The sequence below is a fragment of the Falco biarmicus genome, chromosome 4 (assembly GCF_023638135.1).
Source record: "Falco biarmicus isolate bFalBia1 chromosome 4, bFalBia1.pri, whole genome shotgun sequence".
NCBI lineage: Eukaryota > Metazoa > Chordata > Aves > Falconiformes > Falconidae > Falco > Falco biarmicus.
In genome coordinates this window covers 29403921-29429951 of record NC_079291.1, presented here as the reverse complement: position 1 = coordinate 29429951, position 26031 = coordinate 29403921, and the positions used below count along the sequence as shown (strand labels likewise).

The 26031-nt window shown below is 37.9% G+C and overlaps 1 protein-coding gene across 1 annotated transcript in view; it reads left to right on the top strand.

The window, feature by feature from the left end:
- The window catches only part of HDAC9 (histone deacetylase 9), a 485255-nt gene that overhangs the window by 344138 nt on the left and 115086 nt on the right, over positions 1 to 26031 (top strand). Inside the window, exons 16-18 of the mRNA XM_056333956.1 lie at positions 4361 to 4481; positions 10062 to 10111; positions 25368 to 25475. Of these exons, the coding sequence (XP_056189931.1) occupies positions 4361 to 4481; positions 10062 to 10111; positions 25368 to 25475 (279 nt within the window). The remainder of the gene's footprint in view (positions 1 to 4360; positions 4482 to 10061; positions 10112 to 25367; positions 25476 to 26031) is intronic.

Below are 26031 nucleotides of genomic sequence, written 5' to 3'. Positions count from 1 at the left end.
AGTTTAAAAGTTATGTGTATGTTTACTGAAATACCTACTCTGTGTTCATTAAAGGCTAACAGATGTGGAACAGACCATTATCAAATGCAGCACCAGAACAGGGCAACTAAAAGATGCAAAGATTGGCATAAAAACATCCCTTATCTATTTTTGCAATTTTCTCTTGGTAAAGAGCAATGCATAGCTGCCCCACCTTTGGGACAAAAAAGGGACTGAGTTATGTTTTGGTAGTGGCGTCTGCTTTCTACTTGTTCTAGGGAGAGGAATTATTTCCATAACTCCACTGGGGCCATAATTTATGCACACATGACTGACATCAGGCTACATTGATCAGCACAGTTTTAGAAAAGAAAAGAATGTCAACACAGTTCCACTTTGTGCCCCCAACTCTACTTCCTGCAGGGACTGCAGTCCAGCAACATTTTTCTTTTTAGCCTGGAATTTGATCTGAATTTTGGTAGTTTTCTGGATTAGGGAGACATCTTATACCTCCTACTATCCACATCTCATAGACCAAAGGGAAGAAAAGGAAAGAATTTAGAAATATATAAACCTTTGGGTCTGCCAAATCGCATAGACTAGAATATATGAAAAGATTCCATCCTCAGTTCACAACTAAAGAAGAAATAATACAGGAGAAGTTAGTCGTTAAGAGCAAAAATCTTTGTAGTGTTGAACATATCCAAGTTAGGCACTGGAGGACCAAAACACATGGAAAGAGTAAACACATCTCTGAGTGGGTGCATGCACGTCAGAGATATACTTGCATTTCCCACAGAATGGAGAGAGAGCAAGCGGTGTGGGTGTACTGACTGGCAAAAGATCCATGTTATCTCTGTGTGTTTAAAAAAACAAGCGAGAATTTAACAACTATGAGAAATCCCCAAAAGTGGGAAAAACTCTGAAGACCTTATTTACAAACTAGGTAGCCAAAGGGAATTTCAGAGACACATCTCCATACCAATAGCTGCAGTAAAGGCAGTGCACACTTTACACTAAGGACCCCAGTGAGAAATATTCCTTAAGCTATGTCATCAATTCCTATTGTATAGCAGAGAGAAACAGGGAGTTTCACCTTTGTCTTTTTGAATCTCTGACTGTGTAAGAGTTTAGTCTGCTGAAAGTCTAAGCAAAATCTTCAGGTTATTAGAGGTTATCTGTGTGAAACTTTAATGGCCTATTTTAAACAGAAGACCAGACTAGACAGTCCTCTTCGACCTTAAATTCTGTGAAAGGTGAAAGCCTTTTCCCATTGTGGGGAGAGGAGCTTACCAGTTCTAGACCGATTTTTTGAAGCACTCAGGTGTAGCATTTTGCTCTCCTGAGATGTAGAAATGTCTCTGTTGATAAGGGAACTGCATATGTCAGACCAGAAAACCAACACACAGATTGTCATGCACATCAGAGAAGGATGACTTGCCTTCTAATAAGGATGTAATAGATGGATGAACATAGTATTCAAATCTCCCTGAATGAAATAAATACTGTTCATAAGTTCTCCTATGCTATTTCTCCTTTTTCATTGTCTTTATGCCAATTTTACGCTTTCTACTATATTTTAGGCCTTTGATACTACTATGCTCGATGAAAATTAAGAAAGACACTTTAAAATAAAAAAAGATGTGGATAAAAGTGTAAAGTTATACAAATGCATATGTTATGTCGTCTGATAACTAATGCCAGTGAGAGCCAGAAACTGTCGCTTTGCATAACTGAAGTTGCATGATTCCAGATTCTGGCAACAAGTTTATGACATATGCTTTTTGTAAATCTGCTAAATCCTGGCATCATTGTGTAATTTTTTCCTCTGCGTAGAGCCTTAGATAATTTGAATTTTAATGTTATTGAAAATGGCTTGACAGGCAGAGATACTGCAAGGGTGGGATGAAAGGAACAGTAAATGAGGAGATAGGAAGGCAGAAACAGCACAGACGTGTGCACTGTTTACCTTCCTTTTCCGCCTGCCACTTACCGTGTAAATCTGCTTGCCAATGCTCAAGGTTAGAACTGGAGAAGCCATGGAGAATGAGCAGCTCTGGGCTGTGCCTGCCCTGGCAGCTCAGCTGTTGGATGCACTCCAAGGACCTCACTGCTGGGAACAGCCTGGCTTGGGGTGCCCTGTTCAGTGCTACTTGATTTCTGCACCAAACCTGTTTCTGCACAACCTGTTTCTTCTCTAGAGAATCTGGCTGGCAATATTGGGTAGTAGGCAAAATCTTTTGCAGAGGCCACTTCGTGACCAGATATCTCAGAGATCGCTGTGGTAAGAATAATGGCTAGCTGTTGGTCTTTCAATAGTTAAAGGGATATGGCATTTAATAGCACTTTAAAAAAAGCCAGACAATTAACTCTCTTAAACAGCCATTAAAGAGTTTTTGTATAACTCGTAGAAAATATATGACCAGAGAGTGAGCATTTTACTCAAGGTTCTTTGATCTGACCTTCATAAAATACCTCTTTATTTTTCTTATACATTTGTTTTAGCTGTCCTAAGAGCCAGCCTCCCTTTCCAGTTTTGCTGTGGAGAATTGGGCATATAGATTTTAAAGCAGCTTATTAGAAGCATAGACCTTAATGAGAATGGATGAACGAATAAATGTTACCAGTCACCTCACTGGGAAAGAAAAACATTTTATCTGACCCAGAAGAACCATTACAGAGTTTACTGACTCCATGAAGTAACACAATGTGCTGATTTTGATTGTGCAACTGTGTGTTAAAAGGATGTGAATGCACTGCTACAAATTCTCATGTGGGACTGGGAGAGGCTTGAAAAAATTAGAGATGAAACAGAGTTTATTAAGTCATTTAGTTTTTGGATCATTCCCTAAAATGCTTTTTCCACTGCTGTGTCCAGTCAAGTTTTAAACACTGCAAGAAATAGGGCTTCCACCATTTCCCTGAGGGGAAGCCTGTTCCACAGTCATCTACATCTAACTCTTAGGACATTTTTCCTGATTAGTCAGAAAAAATTGCCACTGCTTAACTCAATATAAATTGTGCATGGTTCTCCTGAATGCCTCTAGGCAGCTCCTTTCTTCTGCAGTGCACATTCCCCTTAATATTTATAATATTGCTTTCTTCTCCTAGTGAAGAGGTTGGTGCTTTCTGAATGTGCATAAGTAGGTGACAGATATGATAAGAATTACAACTTAACCTCTAAGAAAAATAGAATTAAGTGGCATTTCTGTAACAGATTAATTAGTCTATTAAAAATAGGATCATCTGTTCAGTTAACTTCTGTACCGGTTTATCCGTAGACCCTGACAGTCAGACAGATCCACAGTCTAAGTCACGAGAGGTTTTGCCCAAGGTATTCATAAGGACCAGATCTGCAAATAAGAGTCCAAGACCTTAGAAACCAGTTGTTTTCTCTCCATGTTATACAATATCAACAGGAAAAATGATCCTGGGATTAGAACTTTGTTGGCAGTGCTGCTTGTTATGCCCAAACCTGAACAAAATCTGCTTCATGTTGTTGTGTCTGCAAAGGATGTGCAGCACAAGCACAAGCAGAGAAGTAAATATTTCTATAGCAAGCTGTAACTCCAAATACATGTAAGGAACAGATCCACTGAATAAGAAAGCGTTGCTTTTATCTTCTCTTCCTTCTTTCCTATATTACTTCCTTGTAAACTGATTAAATTTTAATGGATTTATAGAAAGACATCCCAAATTTTTTAACGCTAATTTAAGCGGGGTGAGTACAGGCTGGAGAAACGGTTAAAGAGACTAACTCTGCCTAACAAACATGTGAAGCAGCAAATGAGTCAGCATGTGTAACAGCAAAACCGATCCTGCGATACTGTACATACATTAAAAAAGTAAAAAGATATAGAAATATTTTATTAAAGCATTTAAACTTTAATTTTCTTCTCCTTCCTGGCTCTCCTCACTGTGATCATGTTCTTACTAACAGCACAAATCACAAGTACAATTAGTGATGCAAAAAAACATTAATCCTCATTCAGAACACATCTGCAGCTTACAGGTGTGAAGAAGTTATTATCCTTTAAACAAGAATTTTCCTAGCCAGATTTCTTAAGAAATATTTCACCTTTTGGTTTGTATCTCTTAATATGGTGTAGAAAAGAGACAGAATCTTTTCTTTTTCTTGTGTGTGAAACCCTGTATTAAGTTAACTCTGCTAAGACTTAAGTGAAGCATTTGTGATAAACCACACATGCATTTGTTTTTCATATAGTATTACTTCGATAAACAAATCAGTGTCACATTCCTGCATGACGCAATTTCAACCCATTATTAATCATACTAAATGTTATTTCGGACCTTTTTTTTTTTTTTTCTCTCCCTAAATATTGTCAGTGGAATATTGTAGGCCTCTGCTGTTTTCTTTCAGCGAATTCGAGGTCGAAAAGCCAGTCTGGAGGAAATACAGCTGGTTCACTCTGAACATCATTCACTGCTGTATGGCACCAGCCCCCTGAACAGACAGAAGCTGGACCCCAGGAAACTCCTAGGTCTGTACAGGCCTCTATTCTACTGAGAACAGCACATTCCAGCACTGTCATTAGTCATAGCTGGTGTCAGTTTAAAATACTTGGCAAGCAGTGTGACAAAAATTCATTTTTTCCAAATGCATTGCTATGTGGAAGGAGAATGTTACAATGGAAGCCAAATATAGATTAGCAAAATGCACTGGCTGGAAAGCAGCAATAGAAGTTTCTCCTTATTCTTTTAAAAGAATCATCAAAGTGTTAACCCTTTGCTGTGATTTGTTCTCCATCTGAGGTCAATGACAATTTTGAACACAGTTGGTCTTCTATCTTCTTGTGTTCTTTGATTTGAAAATGGGAGTTTAAGATACACTTGCTTGTCAGAATTGCTTGTTTGCTGTTCTCATTTGCTTTATTTCAAATATTTCAGCCACCCTGAGTACAGATAACATGCCTAAGTCTTGCTAATAAGTGAACTTTATTTTAATGCCTTCCCATTATGCAGGATATGATATCTTTCTCAGTAATAGGGAGTGAAAACACTTTAAAATATGGAACGGACCTATGGATGTACAGAATAGCAGAAAACTGACAGAATTTTCACATCAAATATCTTCATGCACAGCCAATGCTCAGTATATGCTTTTTATAATAGAAAAGTAGGGTTAAATTGAACTCTGTCATGAGTGTAGCATGAAGCAGATCTACTTGTCAGACCTGCTACAGAGAACGTGAAAGGAAAAAACATAAAAAAGTAGTGCCTTTTGGAAATAATCTGTGAGTGAAATCCTGCCCTTTATTGTCCCAGCACACTGGATGCAACACACTCATTCTCAGCTATTTTTATAACTTCTTCTAAGATGTGGAGCTTTTCCTAAGTGTAATGAAACCCAACCCAAACAAAAACAATACTAGCCATCAAAAGGAATCGCTGACACAGTTCTAATAATATATAGCAATTATTTTGCTTTGGAAACTAATGCTAAGACTTTCTTCTGTAAGGCAGACTGTTGCTTCAGTGAGCCATAAGCAGATAAGAAAAATTACTTGATCACAATGTTACCTAAGTTTACACATCTTCTTGGCCAAAGCACCACCAAAACTTAAAAATACTACAATACAATACATTCTCAGGAGCTTTAATTTCCAAAGTAGGCAATCCTCCTTTAAAACCAAAAAAAACCCCAACCAAACAAAATGTCATCCCAAGAAAATACTCTAAATTCCTGCAAAATGAAAATCTGGAAACATTCTGATTTGAGCTCATCAACATTGTCAAAATGTTCCATTTTGATAGAGTCAAGCATTACATTTAAATTTTGTTGGGTTTGATTCATTTTATTTTAATTTTCACATTATTTAATATAACATATATTCATATAGAATACTGTTCCCATTTTGGATCTCAGTGGTTGACCAGTATATGGGATTCAGTGTGTAGTTGCAGCTAGAAGGTGAAGGACTAGGTATCCTCATTGTGTTTCTGCCTTTGTACAGAGAATGCAGAAAGCTTTGTGTACCCAATCTCAGAAAAACATTTCTTTGTCCACAGTTCTTTACTCAGCAGTCTTTGCCTTCTTTATTTGACACTTAGTCCAAAAGATTTACTTTTAAATTTGTATCAAGATTACACTCCTAGCATATATTCTGAGCATATCCTTGGCTTAATTCCCTTTTCTGTCTCTGTTTCCAGGATTCTTTCTTGCTGTATCTCACATGGCCTTTTACCAAGACAACAGTCAATGAAACACCCTTCCCACATGCTTTTGCATGTGCCTGTTTTTTGGCTGGAAGCTCTAATAGTTTGGGCTTCCAGAGTCTTGTGTAAAGGAATGAACTTGTCTCATATTTTTCTAAAATTCAGTGTGGCTGTTCTACCTTTCATTGTCCCCAGTTCAGTGAGGCTGAACCTAACCAATCCTGACATTAAAATTAACATCTTGGTATAGTACAATTCAAAATTATTTTTAGCAAAGGATAAAAATCTAAAACAAATATTTCTCATTAAAAATGTTATCAATAACAACACCATCTCATAAAACATTTCTGTCTCAATGAAAGTGCACTGATTTTCTACAGAAACTGTTCCATCAAGTTGTGGCTTTGCATCCTAAGGAAAAGGAAGACCTAACCATTCTTCTCTACACATGCAAAAAGACAGAGGCACAGTTTGTTCTCCACTTGTGCTCCAAAAAACTGTCCCTGTTCAGAGGAGTACATCTGTTTTGTCTGAAGCTCTTTCTTTTTGCTAACAAGCAACTTCTGTACCTTTCAAACAGAAAATGAACACTTTAAGGAGTGAAATTTAAGTATGACTAAGGCTAGAAATGTGCTACCTGTCAAAAAATGCTTATTTCAGTGTCCCTGTTCAGGAAAAAAAAAAAAAAAAAAAGCAACTATTCTGGAAGACTGCAAAGTAAAATGGCTGTGAACTACTGAAATTGGTAAGAATCATGAACACAGTTATCATTCACATATTCTTAATGGTTTCAGAGTATAAACTGTCTTGAACTCTTGGCTTTATTTCCCCTGCATCAGGGCCTACAAATGCAGCTATTGCAAATGATCACTTCCACTTCTACACTGTTGCATAATTAAGCTTTTGACTGATTGTATTTCATTGTGTGTGTTAAGCAATGTTTTATGTTGCACTATATATGCGCTATATATATCTTTTGTCTCGACATGAAGGAAACTAATATACAGGCTACGTGTCACATCACATTATGGTTTCATGTGACAGAATACAGCCTTTCAAATCTCTTTGAATAAGCTCAAGAGCAGAACAGTTATCAAAGAGGTCTAACAAATTAGTTTCCCTTTTCCTTCTCCAAACATAATGAAGAAAGTATTTCTAAAAAGCAAGTTTCCAATAATTACAAGTTTGTAAAAGAGAATTATACCATCAACACATCCCTGACAGTAAGGCAGTATTTAGACTACAACTAAAAGATGCATCCACAGAACCTCCGTGCAATTGCAATTTCAAGTTAGTGAAAAAATGACCGCTTGGCAAAAATGGCTTCATTCTTGAGGGATGACACTGAAAACAATCAGGTTCCTCAAACTGTTAATTTTCACAAGTGAACACACTTTTTAATTTTTTTTTATTTTTTTTTTAATGAGAGCTTTTGCCCATCGTTTTTCCTGCTCATTATACTCTCAGTCCCCAATTGCCAACTTTCTAAGCAGCTTCCTTAACTTCTGCAGGGGCCCTGACCTCAGTCAGTGCTGGGTGCCTTAGCACCTAATTTGACTAACCAGCTCCTACTGCCTTTGTGGGTAGAAATTTTAGAATACAAATCTTGGATAATATTTCTAGTTCTATCAGTAGATTGTTGTACTGAATCTTATCTGAAAGATCTTTTTTCTCAAGCCATTTGCTGGTGACCGCAAAGTCTGGCCTGATGCAAAGTCAAAAAAAACTACGATTATTTTAGATTTGGCTTCTATCTTACTTAAGTATTCTAATATCTTTTTTGCTATTATTATGAAGGTATGCAAGGGTGTAGAAGGGTGTTACTGTAAAGTGACTGCTATTTACCAAGTTCTACTGGGATATTAGCTCCAAACATCATGGAAAATTCTCAGTTCAACTCATTTTCAGGGTTTGCTTTTTGCTACTCATTTTCATTTATAGCGAAGAGTTTTGTGATCGCTTTTCTTTTTGTGAGACTAGCAAAGTGATGGTCTCACTTTCTCTTAGTAGAACCTTTCCCCACTGTTCTTTTCATGAAATTGCAATGTTTTTCTTGTTCTGCAACATCTGTTATATGCTTTTTTGACTACTGTGTAATAAGAAGTGACTGTTCAGGCAAGTTTCTTGATACATTGAAAAGGCTTTGTGCTTGTTTCTCCCCATTTTAATACTATCTGCTGATTGATTTTAGTGTCCTTCCTCACCATCTGCTTTTCTTTTTTCACTTTCTGTTTGTTGTTTTTAATAGTGTTTACCATGCACAATGTGCCCAGCTGCAGGGAGATAAATGAGAATTCATCTGTTCTCTCTTATGTCCCAACACAGCAACAGAATTTAAGAAAAAAGGTCTGGTCATCCAATATTCTGAAAATGCCTTCTTTCATCTCAACTTACAGCTTATGTTTCCATTAATGTCTCCTGGCACTTTAAGAGCACTCATTTTTTAGTTATCTTCTCAAGACTTTTTGATCTTCCCCACAGTAAAAAATCAAAAATTGCTGTTCGCATTGGTCCCTGGATCTGCTTAGCAAGAGATCTGGAAACTCCTCCTGTACCTCTACTCTGACAATCTCCTGCCGCCAACATTTCCTTGCATGTCTGGGGCCATTAGGACTCACAGTATGAGAATACTCTGCATAGCTGCTGCACCTGCATTTCCCCTGGTAGCTCCACAGGAGGTTTTGTTTGGCTTCTCTCGCACACTGTGCAAACTGATCAAAGGCTTCTAGTCGGTTAAAAATGCATCTTGGATTTTACTCGAAGTGTAAAGCACTTTCTTCATCTCAGCCCTTGCAGTCTGGTCTCTCATACTTCAAAGATGATGGCTTATAATTGTCCTTATGCATTTCACTGGCACCTGCTAAACATGAGTAACTGCAGCGTTCGCCCCTTCCATAACAATGGGTGGCTCCTCTAGGTAACTTGAGTGATTCACTATCTAACATTTCCTCCAGATGGCAAAGTTACAAAGCCAGTTCTGTGATACAGCAGGGGAAAAGCTTATGTTCTCTTCCACAGCTGCCTTAGTATCAGATTACACACTGGGATAGGAAATGCATCAAATCCTGAGATCCTTACCCGGTTTTCATATTGCCCTTATCAAGACAAACAGTGAGTTCAGTGGTACAAAAAAAGAAAACATGAATGAATAAAAAGTGAGTATAAATATTAAGATAAACCCTATCACATTATCTAATGTATAGAGCTGAGTAAGCTAGAAATTATATTCTAAAGCCTCTTAAGTTTTTGTTCCCTTTAGTAGAATGTCTTTACTAAGTAATACTGAAACAAGTACTATTTCATTTTGTGTTTTTAACATATTAGTGTATTCAGTGATGGTATGTAAATGAAGAGAACAGTATTTTTGCATAGATAGGAAGACGAAGGTTGTAATTTTCAAACGAGAAACTCTTTAGGAGAGATGAAGTTAAGAACTTAGCAGTTTCATGTAAGCTTAATGAGGTTCCCTCTGTCGTCAGTGAAAAGAAACAGGCACTTCTCAAGTATAATTCACCCCATCAGTCACCTAGGCTGGGTAGAGGTGACTACCTCACTTCACTGGCTGTAGGAGCTGCTGAGATGACTAGCTTAAGCAAGCTGCTTATCAGCTACAGATATCAGGATGATTAGTTCAGAGTGACTTTCTATGGAGATTCGATCATTATACTCCTTTGAAATTACTGCTTACCAGTCTTAAGATTTGTCACTGTTGCAAAAGACATTGTTAAATGTCCCATGGCTGATTTGCTTTCTAAGTACTATTAACATTTTTTATTCTAATATATGGCATTTTCACTGTGTGATACCAAAATCTGAATTACCGTAAAGAGTTATGACTGTTCCAGTATTTAAATGTCTTTTTGATAAATGATGTTTATTGTTTCTTTTTTTTCTTTAATATATAGGAAGCGTGTCTCAAAAACTCTTTTCCTTGTTGCCTTGTGGGGGACTTGGGGTAAGTAGATGCTTGTTTTTTCGCAAAAGGGAAAGCATACAACATATGTATTCATTCATGAATTTTGCAGTACTGCATTATCAGTACAAAGTCTTCAGAAGCTGATAAAAAATGTAGAGATGAAACCTGAGCCATTATCATACTGTGTTTTCAAAGACACAGAAGACAGTACATTACAGCAAACATATGGAATAGTTGGACAAGAACATATTTTGTGATAATGTGCACACTTAGTTGTCCTACTTTGGGTGTTTTACATGAGCTCTATTTTTCAGGAAAGTAACAGGGGTGTAATTGTTTTAGCAAAATGAGCTTTGGATAAGCTGTTTTGCGTATTGTTGAAAAGTAAATATAGCTTCACATTTCTCAGAAAGGACAAACAATTTACCAAAGCTAACATTTAGCATGAGAAGTGCTCACTAGTTGCTAGCTAATAACTTGGGTGTTGTTAAACTAATAAATTATTTGAGCATTGTTTTGTCCTGTTTTGAAATGGATTCATTCTGGAATACAAGCTTGCAAGTATTAGGACACAGCAGACAAAAATCTGCAGACAAAAATCTGTTGCAACACTAGGTAAAAGAATTATTCTAAATTATTGAAAAACATGACATGTAGAATTGAGATAATACCAGGGATAAATAAATTTTCACATACAGGGGTTTTTCCCCACAAAAGCATTCTACACTTTTGGTCCAGCTGGGTCCATTATTTACTGATATCAGCAATATCAAAGTGAAAAGTTGATATTATTGGATATTGATGGGCTGGCTAGATGATGCATATATATTTTAGTTCCCTTTCAGTGTTTCGGAGTATGCAGGAATAAAGCCACAATCTCTAGAGGTCAACTTCCAATGCAACCTTCTAACATTTTATTTACTTTTATCCTTCACAAAGGATAAATTCCATACCATACTAGTCTTGTTTATAGTGGGGTTTTTAATATTTATTATGAGATACCTGACAGAAGAAATAGTCATTTTGTAAGGTTTTAACACATAAAAAAGAAAAATTCCATTTTAACTTTCAGTATTTAGTAATTTTGGAGCATTCATGAGCTATGAGTTAAGGAACAAAGAATCAGGAAGTGGTAATCATTCCAGCTCCTCTACTGTGAACTTAGCTTGGTGAGGACTCTACCTGCAGTTTGGAACCTGGTGGCCAGCAACTTGGTAATTTTGAAACTTGAGGTCATTTCTGTATATGGATCAACTAACATTACATATTGACACGTAGGCATACATGTCCACATGCACCTCTATGCAATACTGTGTGCGCACATGCACACACACACATAAACATGCATATATTTCTGCATCAAAAAAGAAATTTTCACATAGTTGTTGCACTTATTAAGAAGTTTAGAGAAAACTGAATGAGACAAAGTTGAGAAAGGATGTTTGGGCTTCTGAGTGAGAAGCTGGTGTAAAAATTTCTTGACAAATCTCTTTGAGGGCTTTGGAAAGTAAATAGGGCTATGGTATGCTTTGAAAATTAAAGTATAAGATTTTTCTATGAAACAAGTTATTGTGGTATTAAAAATCATGAATAGAGATGTGCTTTTAAATCCTACTAATGAAAGTATGTTGTCCATTCTAAAGCTAATGCAAGTCAGAAATGCTCACTATAACTTTGGTTTTTAAAGCATTTAAAATTATCTACAGTTTTTTTGAATCTGTTTATTTCTTATTTAAAATCATGGAAATTGGATTAAAGAACATGTTGTAGAAATGGATCTTTTATTTATTTTTTTTGCTAGTTGCTTTGCCTTTCTACATATTATTATTGTCAGGCTTGCTGTGGGGCTCTTTTAAAGGAATAGGTTATGACCTTTTTCAAGGTAAATAATCAGATTAGGAGCTCTCTTTCAGTGATATTTAGATGTCTATTGGTTAAGATGAGCTCTGGGAAAGGGGGCTGCTTCACACTGTGTGGAAAGCAGTTCTTAAGTTTACTTTCAAAACGATGGTGGAAAGAAAGAAGCAGCATTGCTACTTAGTAGCTTTCAACTTAATAGGTTATAAAGTAGTGATTGGTCAATGTAAGGCCAAAAGTAGCTCATGCAAAGATTTTAAGGAAGGATGGAAGAAGTGACTCTTAAAAATTTTTGTTCTCATTTATTTTCTTGTTTGCTTGCTTCATTACTTGTTTGCTAAAGAATACAGTGAGAAAGTATTAAGACAAAAAAGGATTCCCTTCTTGCAGGAGACTTTATGACTGCCTCTTGGAGAACGGTTTTCAGAGCTCTTTGATCCTATTGTATTCTAACTATATGGGGACCTTGCTGGCTGTTATTTGCAGCTCTTCTATTATTAAATAGATTAGTGGTTAGGCTACTTACACAGGGGATGGGAAACCTAGACTAATTTCTCTCCACTGCCAGACTGGATTTAATATCAGAGCCCCCATCTCTTACCAGATGTTGTTATCACTGAGGAGATCATAGGTCCCATTGTTTCTGGCTGGGGACCCTCACACTCTGTGCTGAAGCTGTGCCACTGTTGAAAAGAGCACTGGACCAGCAAGACAGAGCATTAGTAGGATAAAGCCCATGTATCTAAGGCTATGATCTACCTGTCATACATTTATAAATAATGTACATTCCTAGCTCTGAGCCCCTGCTTCACAAACAGCTTATATGTTTCACATGAAAGAATCACTGGACAATATGGAAACTGCTTTTTGAGCAAGCGCTGGTATCTAGGACTTCACAGGCATTGAAGACATGATCAGCTGATGTGCTATAGGCTGTGTTGGCATGAATTTGGGATGGTTTGCATTGTTCACAGACAAAGGTCCAACTAACCCCTGTAACTCTGAGTTCTATTATATTATTGATCTCATTGTTATCTCTGTTCTAACAGTACCAATAAACTGCAGTCAGGATCAGGGATCCTCTTCTTTGGACGTTACTTACAGTTACAGTAAAGAAAAGTTCTTTTCAAGAATTGTGAAAAGCAAACAAGAGGCATTGTCTATAACTAATATTTTCTGATCCTGTTCCATCATGGCTCTAAATCTTTTGTACCCATGCAAAAGGCATGTAAAGCTATATTTACTGATTTTGTAAACATTTTTCATCCATATGAATTTTCTTTCAGGTAGTGATAGGGACAGATTATGTCAGGGTCATTGGCGAATTTGGTTTGGTATATGTTAGGCTTTCAGAAGAAATCAAACAATAAACTTTATAGTTCTATAAGAAACTATATAGGTAATAATTATCTATCTAAAAGCACAAAGCTGTTTCATACTGACAGTCAAACTGAACAGATGTCCCACAGAGAGAAAAAAAAACCTTTTCCAAATCTAACCTAAATTTGCTCGGAACAGGTTTTCTTTCAATGGTGGTTAATTTTTTATCAGAGGACTATCTAGGGTCAGCAGTATAACATCCACTGAAGTATGGGACCTCCCTCTTACAATAATGTTTTTTATTCTTTTTGCAAGCTTAAGGTTGTTCCAGAACCAACTGTTGTTAAAAAATTCTAATACCAGGGGGATGAAATTCTTTGTCTTGGAAGAGAGACTAGCAGCTCTAGGGCCAGCAGTTTTAATAACAAGAGATGGTTTCTTGCAGCTGGTCAGAAGTTTGGAATGTGAAAAGTTTTCCAGGAGAGGTGGGTAGATTGCAGGTGAAGTGGCCAAATGGGGAAAATAATCACAAATTACTTTTTGGTTCTGTGGATTATCAGACCATCCACAATTTTTCATCTGTAAACAGCCAATAGAGCCATAACTGATCATTTGATCAATGAATCAATCTATTGCAATTCTTTCCCTTCTGTTATGCTGTGAAAAAGACAATGAAAGCAGCAGAAATCTACTTTCAGTGGGAGTAAGTTTCATCTCCTTGCCTCAGACTGTCACTAAAAATAGTGATTGTTTTCCTGCCTGTTTGACCTGCTGCTGTGTGAAGAAATCTTGAAGTCATTTCTCAGCCATATTTTTTTGTCTAGTTGATAGGCAAAAAAACCCACAAAAGCAAAGAAGAGCAGGCTTTTATGATAATGTCATCATCGGCTCCCAGCTTCAAACACTTCTGCGGCTTTTGAATTGTCATTTATAACTTGGAACTGAACCGACCCATAATTCCCTTGATGCATTTAAAGAAATTGATAACAGACTGCTTCTTTTATGGCTCAGAGGAGGCAACTCCAATCACATCACTATTGGCAGTCAATATTATTTTCTGACATGGTTGTAAAAGTATAAAGGGGCTTATGGCATTTGTTTAGATGAGGAATGGGCTCTCAAGCTGTGCTAGGGTTTATGGGTGCAGATTACTGAGAAGCAAAGGGAATATGATGTTTGCAAACAGGATATGATTTTATTTAAGTTTGGGTTTCATACGTTGTTCCCTGGGGATTGTCCTGCAGACAGAAGAGAATTTCACTTTTATCATATGAAATTGGGCAGTTATCCAATCCCCCCTGCTCTCCCCCCACCCTCAAAAGACACTGCTCCAAACCTGTGATGTGTAAAGTCAGATCTTTAAATTGCAAGAGGAGTAGCTGGGGGAGAACACCACCTCACAAGAAATCAGACTTTAGCAGAATAAATGTTTAGTGAGCTGATCAGAGTGGTTCATGGGCTAAATATCAAGCCATTTGAATGGCTAGAGATTGGCTTGTACATATTACGGAAAGTCCATTACATTTCCTCTAATTTTGCTGTTATTGCAGTATAACAGAGGTGAGATTTTTTGCTGAGATAGGATGGTCTTGTTTCATTAACTGCTGGCCAGTTTCATTAACTGAAGTGTAGCTTAGATCTTTCATATCAGAAAATAATTGTTACAATAAAGTAACTGTCAAGAAAAGAAATGTAACACCATAAAATCTCTCTACATTTTTCCAAAACTTAAAAATATTCATATTTTCTGAATGTTGAATTTCTTCCTGGCATTCCTTGCTGTGGTACCTCATGACTGCACAGGAGGAAAAGCAACAAGAAGGGCAAGACTTCAGTAGTATACAACTTTAGGAAGTTATCCAGGCAACAAATTTTCTGTGGCTTCTCATTCTTCCCTTGATCTTCTCACCCTGAGCCCAGGAAGAATTTTCAGCCTTTACATATTATGACTTTTCATTCCTCTTTGTATAAGAGCTATTGGTACCAACCTGGTTCCATTATCATGGTATAACTGTAAAAATTAAGAAAATATTCATGATGGCATTGTTTCCTTGTAGCAGATTTTAGGCTCCAGGCTGCTTAGCAGTCTCTCCATATGTCTGCATGCAAATCTGGTTGTAGAGAAATTGGACTGGCTATGGTTTGGGCACTCAAATTAAACATCACCTCCACACAGATTTCAGAATTAACTTGTGTCTTCCCCCTATATCCCAGGCTGTACCAAAATAGGTATAGTCCTTTTAAAACGTCAACCAAAAATATGTCTGTTTCCTGGTCTGAGGAAAGCAATCTGTTATTCCTAGAAGCTCACCTACTCAATATGATGGAAATCATTAATATAACATACCATCAATATAATCACCTATTAATTTAAACTACTTACTCGAGTTGCCTTATTAACCTACTGAAATTTGCCATTATAACATTTTGGAGCAGATTGCGGGAGACTTCTGGGAATAAAGGACTTGTTTACTTCCTAAGCCTCTCTGGCAGCTATACCATCCCTAAAAAAATTCCAATATTTAATGAAAACAACTTCAGAAGCACATTATACTTTAATTGACATATTTTGCATGACTACTTAGGACTCATAGTTACATAGTGTTGACCGTGTGATGTTTCCTGCAGAAGTCATCAAAATATGTGATCAAAAAGGCCATCCTGGTACCACCCGAAGACATAACTTGAGGCCAGTTGGGATGGGACTTGGAACAAGGGCTGGAGGTTTGTCATCCCAGAGCATTTAAGGGTCTGCATGCTCAGTCATTTAGCGCAGTTCCCTATAAACCTATTTAGGCTATCCACAGGGTGAGTGAATGAGGGTGTAACGTACTCCCAGCTGCACTGGTGAATGCACTTTTTAGGTGATATACCCCACCAGTTCTCGCAGTTCATGAGAGCCAGCTGTTTTGTAGGAACAGATCAATTAACATTACACTTTAGTCAAGCATTCTTATGTACAGAGAATTGCAGACTTTCTAGCAGACAAAGTCACAGCTTCCTGGAGTGGGCATACTAAAGACAACATAGGGAAATGAGATAAAAACTGCACATTGCTTACTTTCAGTTCAGAATAACAACAGTTCTCTGAAGATTCTCTTATCGAGCTTCACATACCTAATTTTAAACAAAATACTGGAGCAGCCAAAGCAGGACCCTGACCACCCTTGTTTGCCTCAACAACCATTAGAGAGCCATGTGCATCACTACAGCAGGAGTCAGTTGACCTAAGATCAGAAAAACTGACTGGAGATGCTTGATTTCCTTCATTGACAGGGACCTGAAGCAATGAAGTTCTTAATTTTAGGCACATTCATTTTAGGAAAATGTGGTGGGTTGACCCTGGCTGGATGCCAGGTGCTCACCAAGCTGCTCTATCACTCCCCTCCTCAGCAGAACAGGGGAAAGAGAAAACAAGATTAAAAAAACAAAACTGGTGGATCAAGATAAAGGCAGTTTAATGAAGCAATAGCAAAGGTTGCACATGTAGAAGCAAAGGAAAACAAAAGATATTATTCTCTACTTCACATCAGCAGGTGATGTTCGGCCACTTCCCAGGAAGCAGGACTTTAGTATGCCTAATGGTTGCTCCAGAAAACAGACGTCCTAAATCAAAAATATCCCTCCCTTCCTCCTCCTTTCTCTTAGCTTTTATACCAGAGCAGATGTCATATTGTATGGAGTATCCAACTGGTCACTTCAGGTCAGCTGTCCTGGCTATGTCCCCTCCCAAGATCTTGCCCACCTTCAGCCTACTAGTGTGGAGGGGATAATTTTGGAGGGACAGCCTTCATGCTGTGCGAGCACTACTCAGCAGTAGCCAAAACACTGGTGTGTTATCAACACCTTCCTCTAGTTACCAACACAGAGCACTGGCGCTATGAGGGTCACTGTGGGGCTCAGCCAGACCCAATTCAGAAAAAAAAGTTAACAAGTGTGATAACATGAATCTGGGTGATCACAGCAGGAAACCAATATTCTTCCTTTACTGAGGCACAGAGACTTCATCTCTGGATGTGGAAAGTGCAATGTTTTCTCATCTCTGGGCAGGGAGGGGATGCTGCATTTAGCATATGAATACCATGGCCACAAAAAAGGGAAAAAATCTCTTCACGCTGAAGTGCAGATATTTTGTCCCATTCTTGTCCTTTCATGGCACTGAGGTGGCCCTGTACCATCCACCATGGAGCCTGATGTTTAGACCAGTGAGAGGCGGAGCTGTTTAACTGAGAGATGTAGTTCCTTGGCATTGCAGCAGGCACAACAGAATATTTTAGAATAGCCCCAGACTGCTTTTACTTGCATCAGGCTTTCCATAGAAAGCTCAGGAGTGGTAATCTGCCTACTCATCAAATACAGAATTTGGTCCCTCAGACAATTTTGGGGCTTTTTTTAAGAGAGGACCTTTTTCCTTTGGTACTAGACTAGATGAAAAAAACTGTAAACAAAGATAAGGCACATGGAATACAGAAAATTATTGTGAAGTTAATGAAATACCATAAAGTCAAATCTTTAAAGGTTTTATCTCATCTTGTGCATTTCCTAAAAACTGTTGTGTGGCCAAAGGCTAGCATTATGCAAAGAAGCCTTCCTATTTGCCAGAATATGAAACATTATATACACACACACACACACATTGTATGTAAATAGTGGAACAGTACCATATACAATTTACTAATACTATTCACTTTCCCCAGACTTAATCACCCACACACATATGGATTTGATGGGAACTCTGTAACTAAACCAGAATTCACATTTGCACTTTAAAAACATATCGTGTTTATTGATAGAATTTAACCCCCAAGATGGACAGAAAAGCCCTCTGAAGAGGAAATGTTCATGTGTTCCTTATCTGAATAAAGACCAGGTTCTAGCATAGCTCCAGTGGTGGCCTCTAACCTAAATATCATCTACATTGAAGAAGAAAGATTAAATGCTATATATTGCTAAGACGTGTTCAGCAGCAAATGATGAATCTTTTAAAAAATAAGGCTTGAATCCTGCACATAAAAGTTGTATTTTCTGTAACTGTATGCATTACAACCAGCTACACATTGTTCTATTTGCCCATGAGGTCCTAGAAACTGCATGATCAAACATAAGAAGGCAGTTGCACAAGCATTTTCACACACTAATACATTAAATACTAAAACAAATTTCAAGTTAAAATAGAGTACTCAGAGTTAGATCTGAAAGTGCAGTAACAGTTTTTTACAAGCATCTGGTATATATGCCACATATCTGAGCCTTGAATCTGGTCTTAAGTGTTTTATTTATGTATTTTTTTAAAAAAAACAAGTTCTTATCCACATGTAAACCATGCTATCCTCCCTCTATTCCCCCTACCAATGATCCACACATCACTTTTTCACTAAGGTTTTGAGATCCTTTAGGGTGTCGAATCTATGCTTTATGATTCTGAATGCCTGTCACTAAAGTTAGTTTAAAAGAACAACTGAATCAAACTATGTCTTCTGAAGACGATATTCTATTCAGGCTTCAGCTTGACTTAGCCTGATTCTTTTATGATTCTCATTTTGAATACAAAGCTATTTATTTTTTTAATACAGACCTCACATATTTACTTACTTTTTTACAAACCTTAAAGTGAATTCTGTTTGTACAGAAGTAGAGGTGCTGCATTTTTATCAGTGGTTGACTACCACCATCAGTAACTCTACTAGGCATTCAATTATTAATTTTTACTTAGAATTTTTTTACTGAGTATTTTCTGGATATTGGCTTTGATTTATAAGAGCTTTACAACTTAGATCAGTATTGGCAGGTAAAAATATTCTACATACAGTGGGTACATATACTGTCCACATTCCTTGTTCTTGCCCAGAAAGAAGATTTTGGGGTCAGAATTAATAGCCTCTAAAATTCTTTTTAGAAGTCCATTCCCATGAATATTGCTGATCAGTTCTCTTATTGGAACTATTCAAACACAACAGAGAAGTCCATGCAAGCCCAAGTGAATTCCATGTTTTTTGCTTAAGCAATGATTTGTGATGAACCTTTGAACTATTCATCCCACTGGAGCCTAAAGACTGCATCCCCTTCACAATTTTTTTGTAAACTGCAGTGGTAGGCAATAAAGTATGAAAAGCTGGTATTCTGGGCATTCTCTAAGGCAGGAATTTTAGATTAAAGCAGCTGGAAATGCCTTTGACAGAACAAATCTCTGACACAGCTGCAAAATAGTAGTAAAAATAAAGGAAGCTCACTGTACGTATTTCTCCTAAAGTAGCCCACTTTTACACACTTCCTGTATGTGGGATTTATGGAAGAGGCATCAGCCATGCAAACTTTTTCTCCTTTGTTCCTTAATGAGAGACATGGCTGACAGGCCATTCATTAGAGGTTGTTCCTTGGAGATGATGTGCACACCTTTGCTTCTTTAGTCATGGTGAGATGAAACAGCAGCTGAGAAGCATGTTGAGGGCCTTTTGCTTCTTAGTGGAAATCATGGAGGTGATGAATGATCACCAGGACATCTGTAAGAGTGGGAGGTGAGAGCTATGAGAGTGGCACCTGGGAAGCTGCACTGCTCATGGTCAGGAGCAAAGTATTACAAACTTATGTGCTAGCATTTGCTGGCACCAACTGTCTCCAACAATGACAGATGCCTTGCTGAAATGATAGCAAAATGCCACACACAATTTTTAGAAGTTGCAACACTTCAGAAAAAATATTTAATTTCTATTTTCATGCCAGGCAACTAAAAACACCAGTGATGTAAATGTGTTTGTTCTGGCATAGGTGGAAGAGTGTGAGAGTCTGAATGCTTTTAAAGCTAAAGCACAGAAATCTGCTCTGCAATATGCAACTTTTATTAAATTGCAGTATCACTGAGGAGGTCTCTACTCTTCTATATTATTTCTCACAGATTTCTTAATCAGTTTGTTTACTGCATATAATTACACTCTAGTTAGCTGACTAGTTTTTATTTACTTCTTAATTTCATAACCACTTATATCAAAGGACAGTATTTTTTTTTATGTAGTACTTTCCCAGATTTGTGTTGAAATGTATCCATCTGAAATGCATACTCGATTAACTTCCATCTCAGGAAAGTTGAGCCCAACCTCTGTTCTTTAAAGAAAGGGCAAAGAATCCTTTTAAACTATTGTAAAGAACTGCTACTTTTTAGCTTGTTGTCCAGAATATTGGACACATAGAATACAATCACTGCTATCAAAGAATCATCAGAGGTCAAAAGTTCCATGAACAGGTAGATGACAGATTTAATTTTTGGAACTATTCTCAGAGAATGAGTATCTCTAGTAGGAATGTGCGGTAACTCTAGGAGGACTGGTTTTTATTTTTATGCTGACAACAGTTGTGCAGAGCATCCAGAGCAGAATGAGTGGTTCAGTCTATTTTTCATTCCTTTTAGGAGTGAAAACAGAATTCCACTGTGGAAGCTGGATTTATGTTTAATCAGAGAGAGAGAGAGAGAGAGATATGCTTTGTCAGAATCCATCCCAAACCAGTATCTTGGGTGTTCTTTTATATTGCCATACCGTTATCAGTGAATGTGTATTTAAGGTAACTTCAGAGTATATCATAAGTATTTAAGAAAGAGAAATAACTCACACAGATGAATACACCATGCAGGGTTTGAAAAATAGAAGGGTGTGTCCAACTGGGAGCAGCATCTCTGGTCAGCAGAACTGTGATCCAGTGACCACTGGGCAGATCCCAGGAGGTTTCCAGAGGAGGGAGGACTGAAACAGAGGGTGAAAAATGAAGAGGTTCTTTAGCAGAAGAAAGGACAGATGAAACAAAAGACAGTTATAAATATCTATTTAAGATGCTTTAGAATTATTATTCATGCTACTTTTTTGCTTCTCTGAGGTAGGTTTCAGATAAATGTAAATAGCAGTAACATTTCCAGTTTCAGCAGCTGCAGTGATTTCAGAAAGGCCTTTAGGTAAACAAACTCTCTCAGATGTATTGCCATATCCTTCCTCTCTACCTTCATATACACGTGCCACAACCTGAGCACAGTATAAGGAGTTGGTAACTTTCAAACTTTATAGTCAGTCTTCCTCAGTATGAAATATTCCAGCCATGAGGGGTTATGGGACAAACTTTCTATCTGGTGAAAAGTCTCTGCTGCAAGGTTTCTTTTTTCTTAGCTTGTTTTAAGTATGCTTAAAGTTTGTGAAAGTTAAGTTATCACATAGATATTTCTTGCAGCAAGCATTCATATCAAGTTCTTTTTGTAGTGCAAAGCAGGGAATTTCTGAAACATAAGTCATATTCAGTCAGGAAAAGTTACCTACATTTCACTTAAGTCATTCCCTTCCTCTTTAATGCCTCCACATCCACTTCAGGGACAGGTAGCTTAATTTCTATCATCTGTAGCTTTACAGAGTATTAGCTTTGCTACAGATGCCAATGATTGAGCTATACTAGATGTGCTTGAAAAAGCCTACAACCTACAGTGTTCATTCAGGAAACTTGGAGTGAAGTAAATCCATATGTGTGTTAGAAAGTCAGCATTCACAGGGCTCGTGTTTGTTGGCTCTTGGCACTATCATGCACAATCCTTCTTTGAAGAGCTGCAGAAGTGATAGGATTTTTGATAACAAAATGTGTAGCATGCTTATAGTTTAACACTGACATTTTGATACTTTAAAAAAAATAGGGGTTTTTCATTTGGTTAGGTGTTCAGAACATTTTCCTACCCTGGCAATTTTTTAAAGGACTTTTAAATGAAAATAATATATATATATAATTAGGCAGGAAAAAGGGGGTTAAGATTCTCTGTCAGAATTAAGCTACAAATGCTGTATTTTTTGCAAATGTTCTTTAAAATTTTCTGAAAAAATTCCTAATCAAGGTAAATTTTTTACTGAATTCTTCTGTGGCTCCAAAGCACTTGCAGAACAAAAATAACCTCTTATAGAATTCCATCTGACTTTTTCATAGTCTGTGATTCAGAAAGCATCACGTTTGTCACAAATTCATGCATACTCAGCATCTAGACTGTCAGATATATGTGATATATACATGAACTAGAACCAGAAACCACAGTGTCTAATCCTATTCCCTTTACTTGTGTATAATCCAACCATTTCACCTCACAGGAATAAAGAAAAGCATATCTAGTAAGAATTTACATAGCTGCATTTCATATACAGCTTGGCAACTGGGCCAGCTAGTAGCTGTAATTTTAATGGGCTTGCCATTTATACCACTGTATTTCAACAGTAATTTACAAAGCAAACATTGAGTAACACTAAAAAAAAAATCTGTGATTGCACACCTGAAACATTTAACGCTATACATAGAACTAATAGATATATAAAACGGAGTGAGATGGCATTTTCCAGTCATTACAGCTAAAGCATTGATTGTATGATGGAAGTTTTTCTAGGTTTTTCTTCATGATATGTTCCTCAGAAATTCAGTCTTAATTTTGTATAAATATGAAATAGAATTTGACATCTAAGTTTGTAATACTGCACCTTTTCAGGGTAATTATTCATATGTTTATGTTAGTTTTCTTGTATTATAATAACTGTGCACTAAGGTATGCAGCTTCAGTTGGCTACCCCTGGCTTTGAGTTTATTATTTGTTACATGTACCATGCCCAAAAGATCAGCTAAAATATCCTGAATTTCCTGTGTATATTTAGGTGGTAATTTTTGAAAATTCCTCAGGAAATGCTGTTTTCTTTCCTGATTGTCCATTTTTACTTCCTGTCCAGGTAAAATGAGGTAGCAGTCATTCACGTGGTCTGAGGCAAATTTTTCAGTGGAAGATATTTGGTCTTATTGTCCCAGTTCAGTCTTCTCACACTCAGTTGAAAGCAGAAGATGATAAATGCCGTGTCCTGGCCAATACTAAGCATTTAGTGGTTGGAGAGACTGCCGTCTCATGTGTCAGAGCTGACAACTGTCTTGAAGGGTGGGCACTCTCAAGCTGTGGTTACAATTTTAACTTAATCGGTCTTCCTGGAAATGAATCATAGTCCCTTTGAGGCTGCAGGCTCCTGCTTGTGCCCTGGTGTACTGAGCAGCTGCCATTGAACCTTTTTCATCAGCCACTCCTTCACGTTAACCTTAATTTGCTAGCCATAAAAATTGTAAGAAAGTACTCCCTCCCAGCCCTCTTGTTGATACTTCTTTATTTAAAGTACTGCACAGTATTTCTCAAACTTTATTATGGTTTCATTAAATTGATTTAACCAATGACCTCTACTTATTTATCTCTTTATTTGTTTTAAAAATGAAAATTGATTCACAGTTGCTTTAAAGCAATAGAGAGACAATCTGAAGGTCTGCCTAATGTTAAATGCATCATTATTTTTTTTCCTACTTGGTTTCTTTCTTATTTCTTCTTGTAATTTTCTTAGTTACTTATTGATTTGTGTGTGTGTTTGGGAAAGCTACTTAATTTCTTTCAATCTCAAGCTACCAATCTGCAAAACAAATATAATAAATCATCCCATATCAAACTAATGATGTTTAATTGTGTTTGTACAATATTTTTAGTTTCTTGGATGTAAATACAGTATGCTGTTATAACTTATTCTAAACTTTGTGAGCAAAATCCAGTCTCCTTATTCAGGTCTACTATGAATACAAACTATTTTTGTTAGTTCTGCTCCATGCACACAAAACTGATAGGAACGATAGAGAACTCGGGTCCAGCACACTGAAAAGTAAGATCACTTTAGTAGTTTGAAATACAATATTATTGTAACAGTAATGGTGAAGATATTTGACAGGTGTAGAGAAGATCAAGCTTCTTTCTGTTTCAAATGACTAATCAGAGAAATTCCTTAGAACCTCAAAAGTTGAGCAGCAGTTGCATCCATTTTCAATTACTTGATTTCTTTCTTTCATTCCTTTTTTTTTTAAAAAAAAAAAAAAAAAAAAAGAAATTAGGAACAGAAGCTTCTGCTTCAAACTGAAAACATGTCTCAGTGTGCTTGGAAGTTATCCAAATAGCATCTGCCACAGTATTTTGTCTATCCCTAAACGTTTTTCTTTTCATGATAAATTTGTACAGTATGATACAATTAAATGCACTTCCCATGGAGCATCGAGGAAGTCTGGCTGTCTCTTTGAATGACTTTTTCAGACCATCATGTGTGCTAGCCCTAATATCATAAAAAGGATATACAACATTTCACCTATAGTTATTGGTATAAAATAAATAAAGAGTTACTAAAAATAGATTTCAGAAGTAAAATTTTAGCATACTGATTGAAGCTGTAGAGCTGTTCTGCTTAGCCACCTTTATAATATTTCCTTTGTAATATTTTATTTTTATAATATTTTATCCTTGTATTTTAGATAATATTCATGTCATGTTTAACATGTAACGCTTACTCATTTAGCAAGCACAAAAAATGTTCTTTGCTTTAAATAACCACAGTCATCTGTCACAAAGTGGGACCTAAAACCTTTCAGCCAAAAATTATCAGTTCGTCAAAAGTGGAGACACAGAAAGGGTTGCACTTTATTTGATTTAATTTTATTTAATTTTATTTTCTGTCTATGGCAATAGTGACTACTGAAATTAATTCAAACAATTAATCGTTCTGATTTCAGTCACTCAAATATGACTCCTGCCTGGGTAGGAAAGACGAGCGCTTACTGCTCTTTTCTTTTTTTAAAAAAAGGGGTAATGACCCCTCACTCACTCACTCACCGGTGAGTTTTGGTGGCACGGGCTGCCTGTGACGGCTTCCGGAGCCCGCGGTGGCCATCTCCACCAGATGCTTTGCCCCAGCACTGGCAGGTCCCCATCACCCCGCCGGCGTGAGGGCCCGGCACACCGCGTCTGGCGTCTGGCAAGCAGGCCCGGCCCGGCCGATGTAACACTGTTTGTAATGAGAAATCTAAACAGGGAATGGCAGCGAGGCATGACAGGAATGTGTTTCCATTGGAAAAGCCTGTGCAGAGAAAAAGCATAAGCAAAGCCATGTCCAGAAGGCCTTTCAGCTGGCCAGGACGGAAGACTGATGTTATTGTACATGGGCTGTCACGCTGCCAGCCCTCCCTCACGGGTTTGTTTTCTCTCATGCTCTCCCTCTCCCTCTCCCTCTCCCTCTCTTCCCTGCCTTCCTCCCGGGGCCGGCTGTTTGCTCAGGTGGACAGTGACACCGTTTGGAACGAGCTGCACTCCGCCGGGGCGGCACGCATGGCGGTGGGCTGTGTCATCGAGCTGGCAGCCCGCGTGGCCTCCCGGGAGCTGAAGGTGAGGTCCGGACCGCGCCGTGGGTGGGAGCGCTGGGGCGGTGGAGCGAGGGGGGCTGAAGGGAGGCGTTGTTCAGTCCGCTGCTCTGGGGAGGATGGCGGGAGGAGGGCCGGGAGGATGGCCACGAAGGTGTGGCAGCCCCGGCGGCTCTTCCAGGCCTCGCTGGCCTTTGATATCCTGGAAGAGTGGTGGGTTCTTACAGCGCAGGGCTGCTACAGCCCGAGGTGAAGTTACTCATAGCGTGCACATCTCTGGCAAGTGGCTGTAGTGCTGCCTTTTGAAATGGACTTTTTACTTTTTTTTTTTTTTTTAATATGGTCGTTCAGTCACGTGCGTAACCTCAGGATACCACCCAGAGAGAGGGGAGGCAAACAGGGGTGTGCAGTGAGGGGGAAGACGAGGTGGCTGGCGGGGAGAGCGATGGCCCAGGAGGTGCCTTTCTGCCAGGCTGACTGCCCCGCGCCCTCCTCCCTGCCCCCTTTCCTTTCCTATCTCTGTGCTGCACGTCTGCAAGGCATGATGTACAAAACCCAAATTATCCCCAGTCTAAACAATT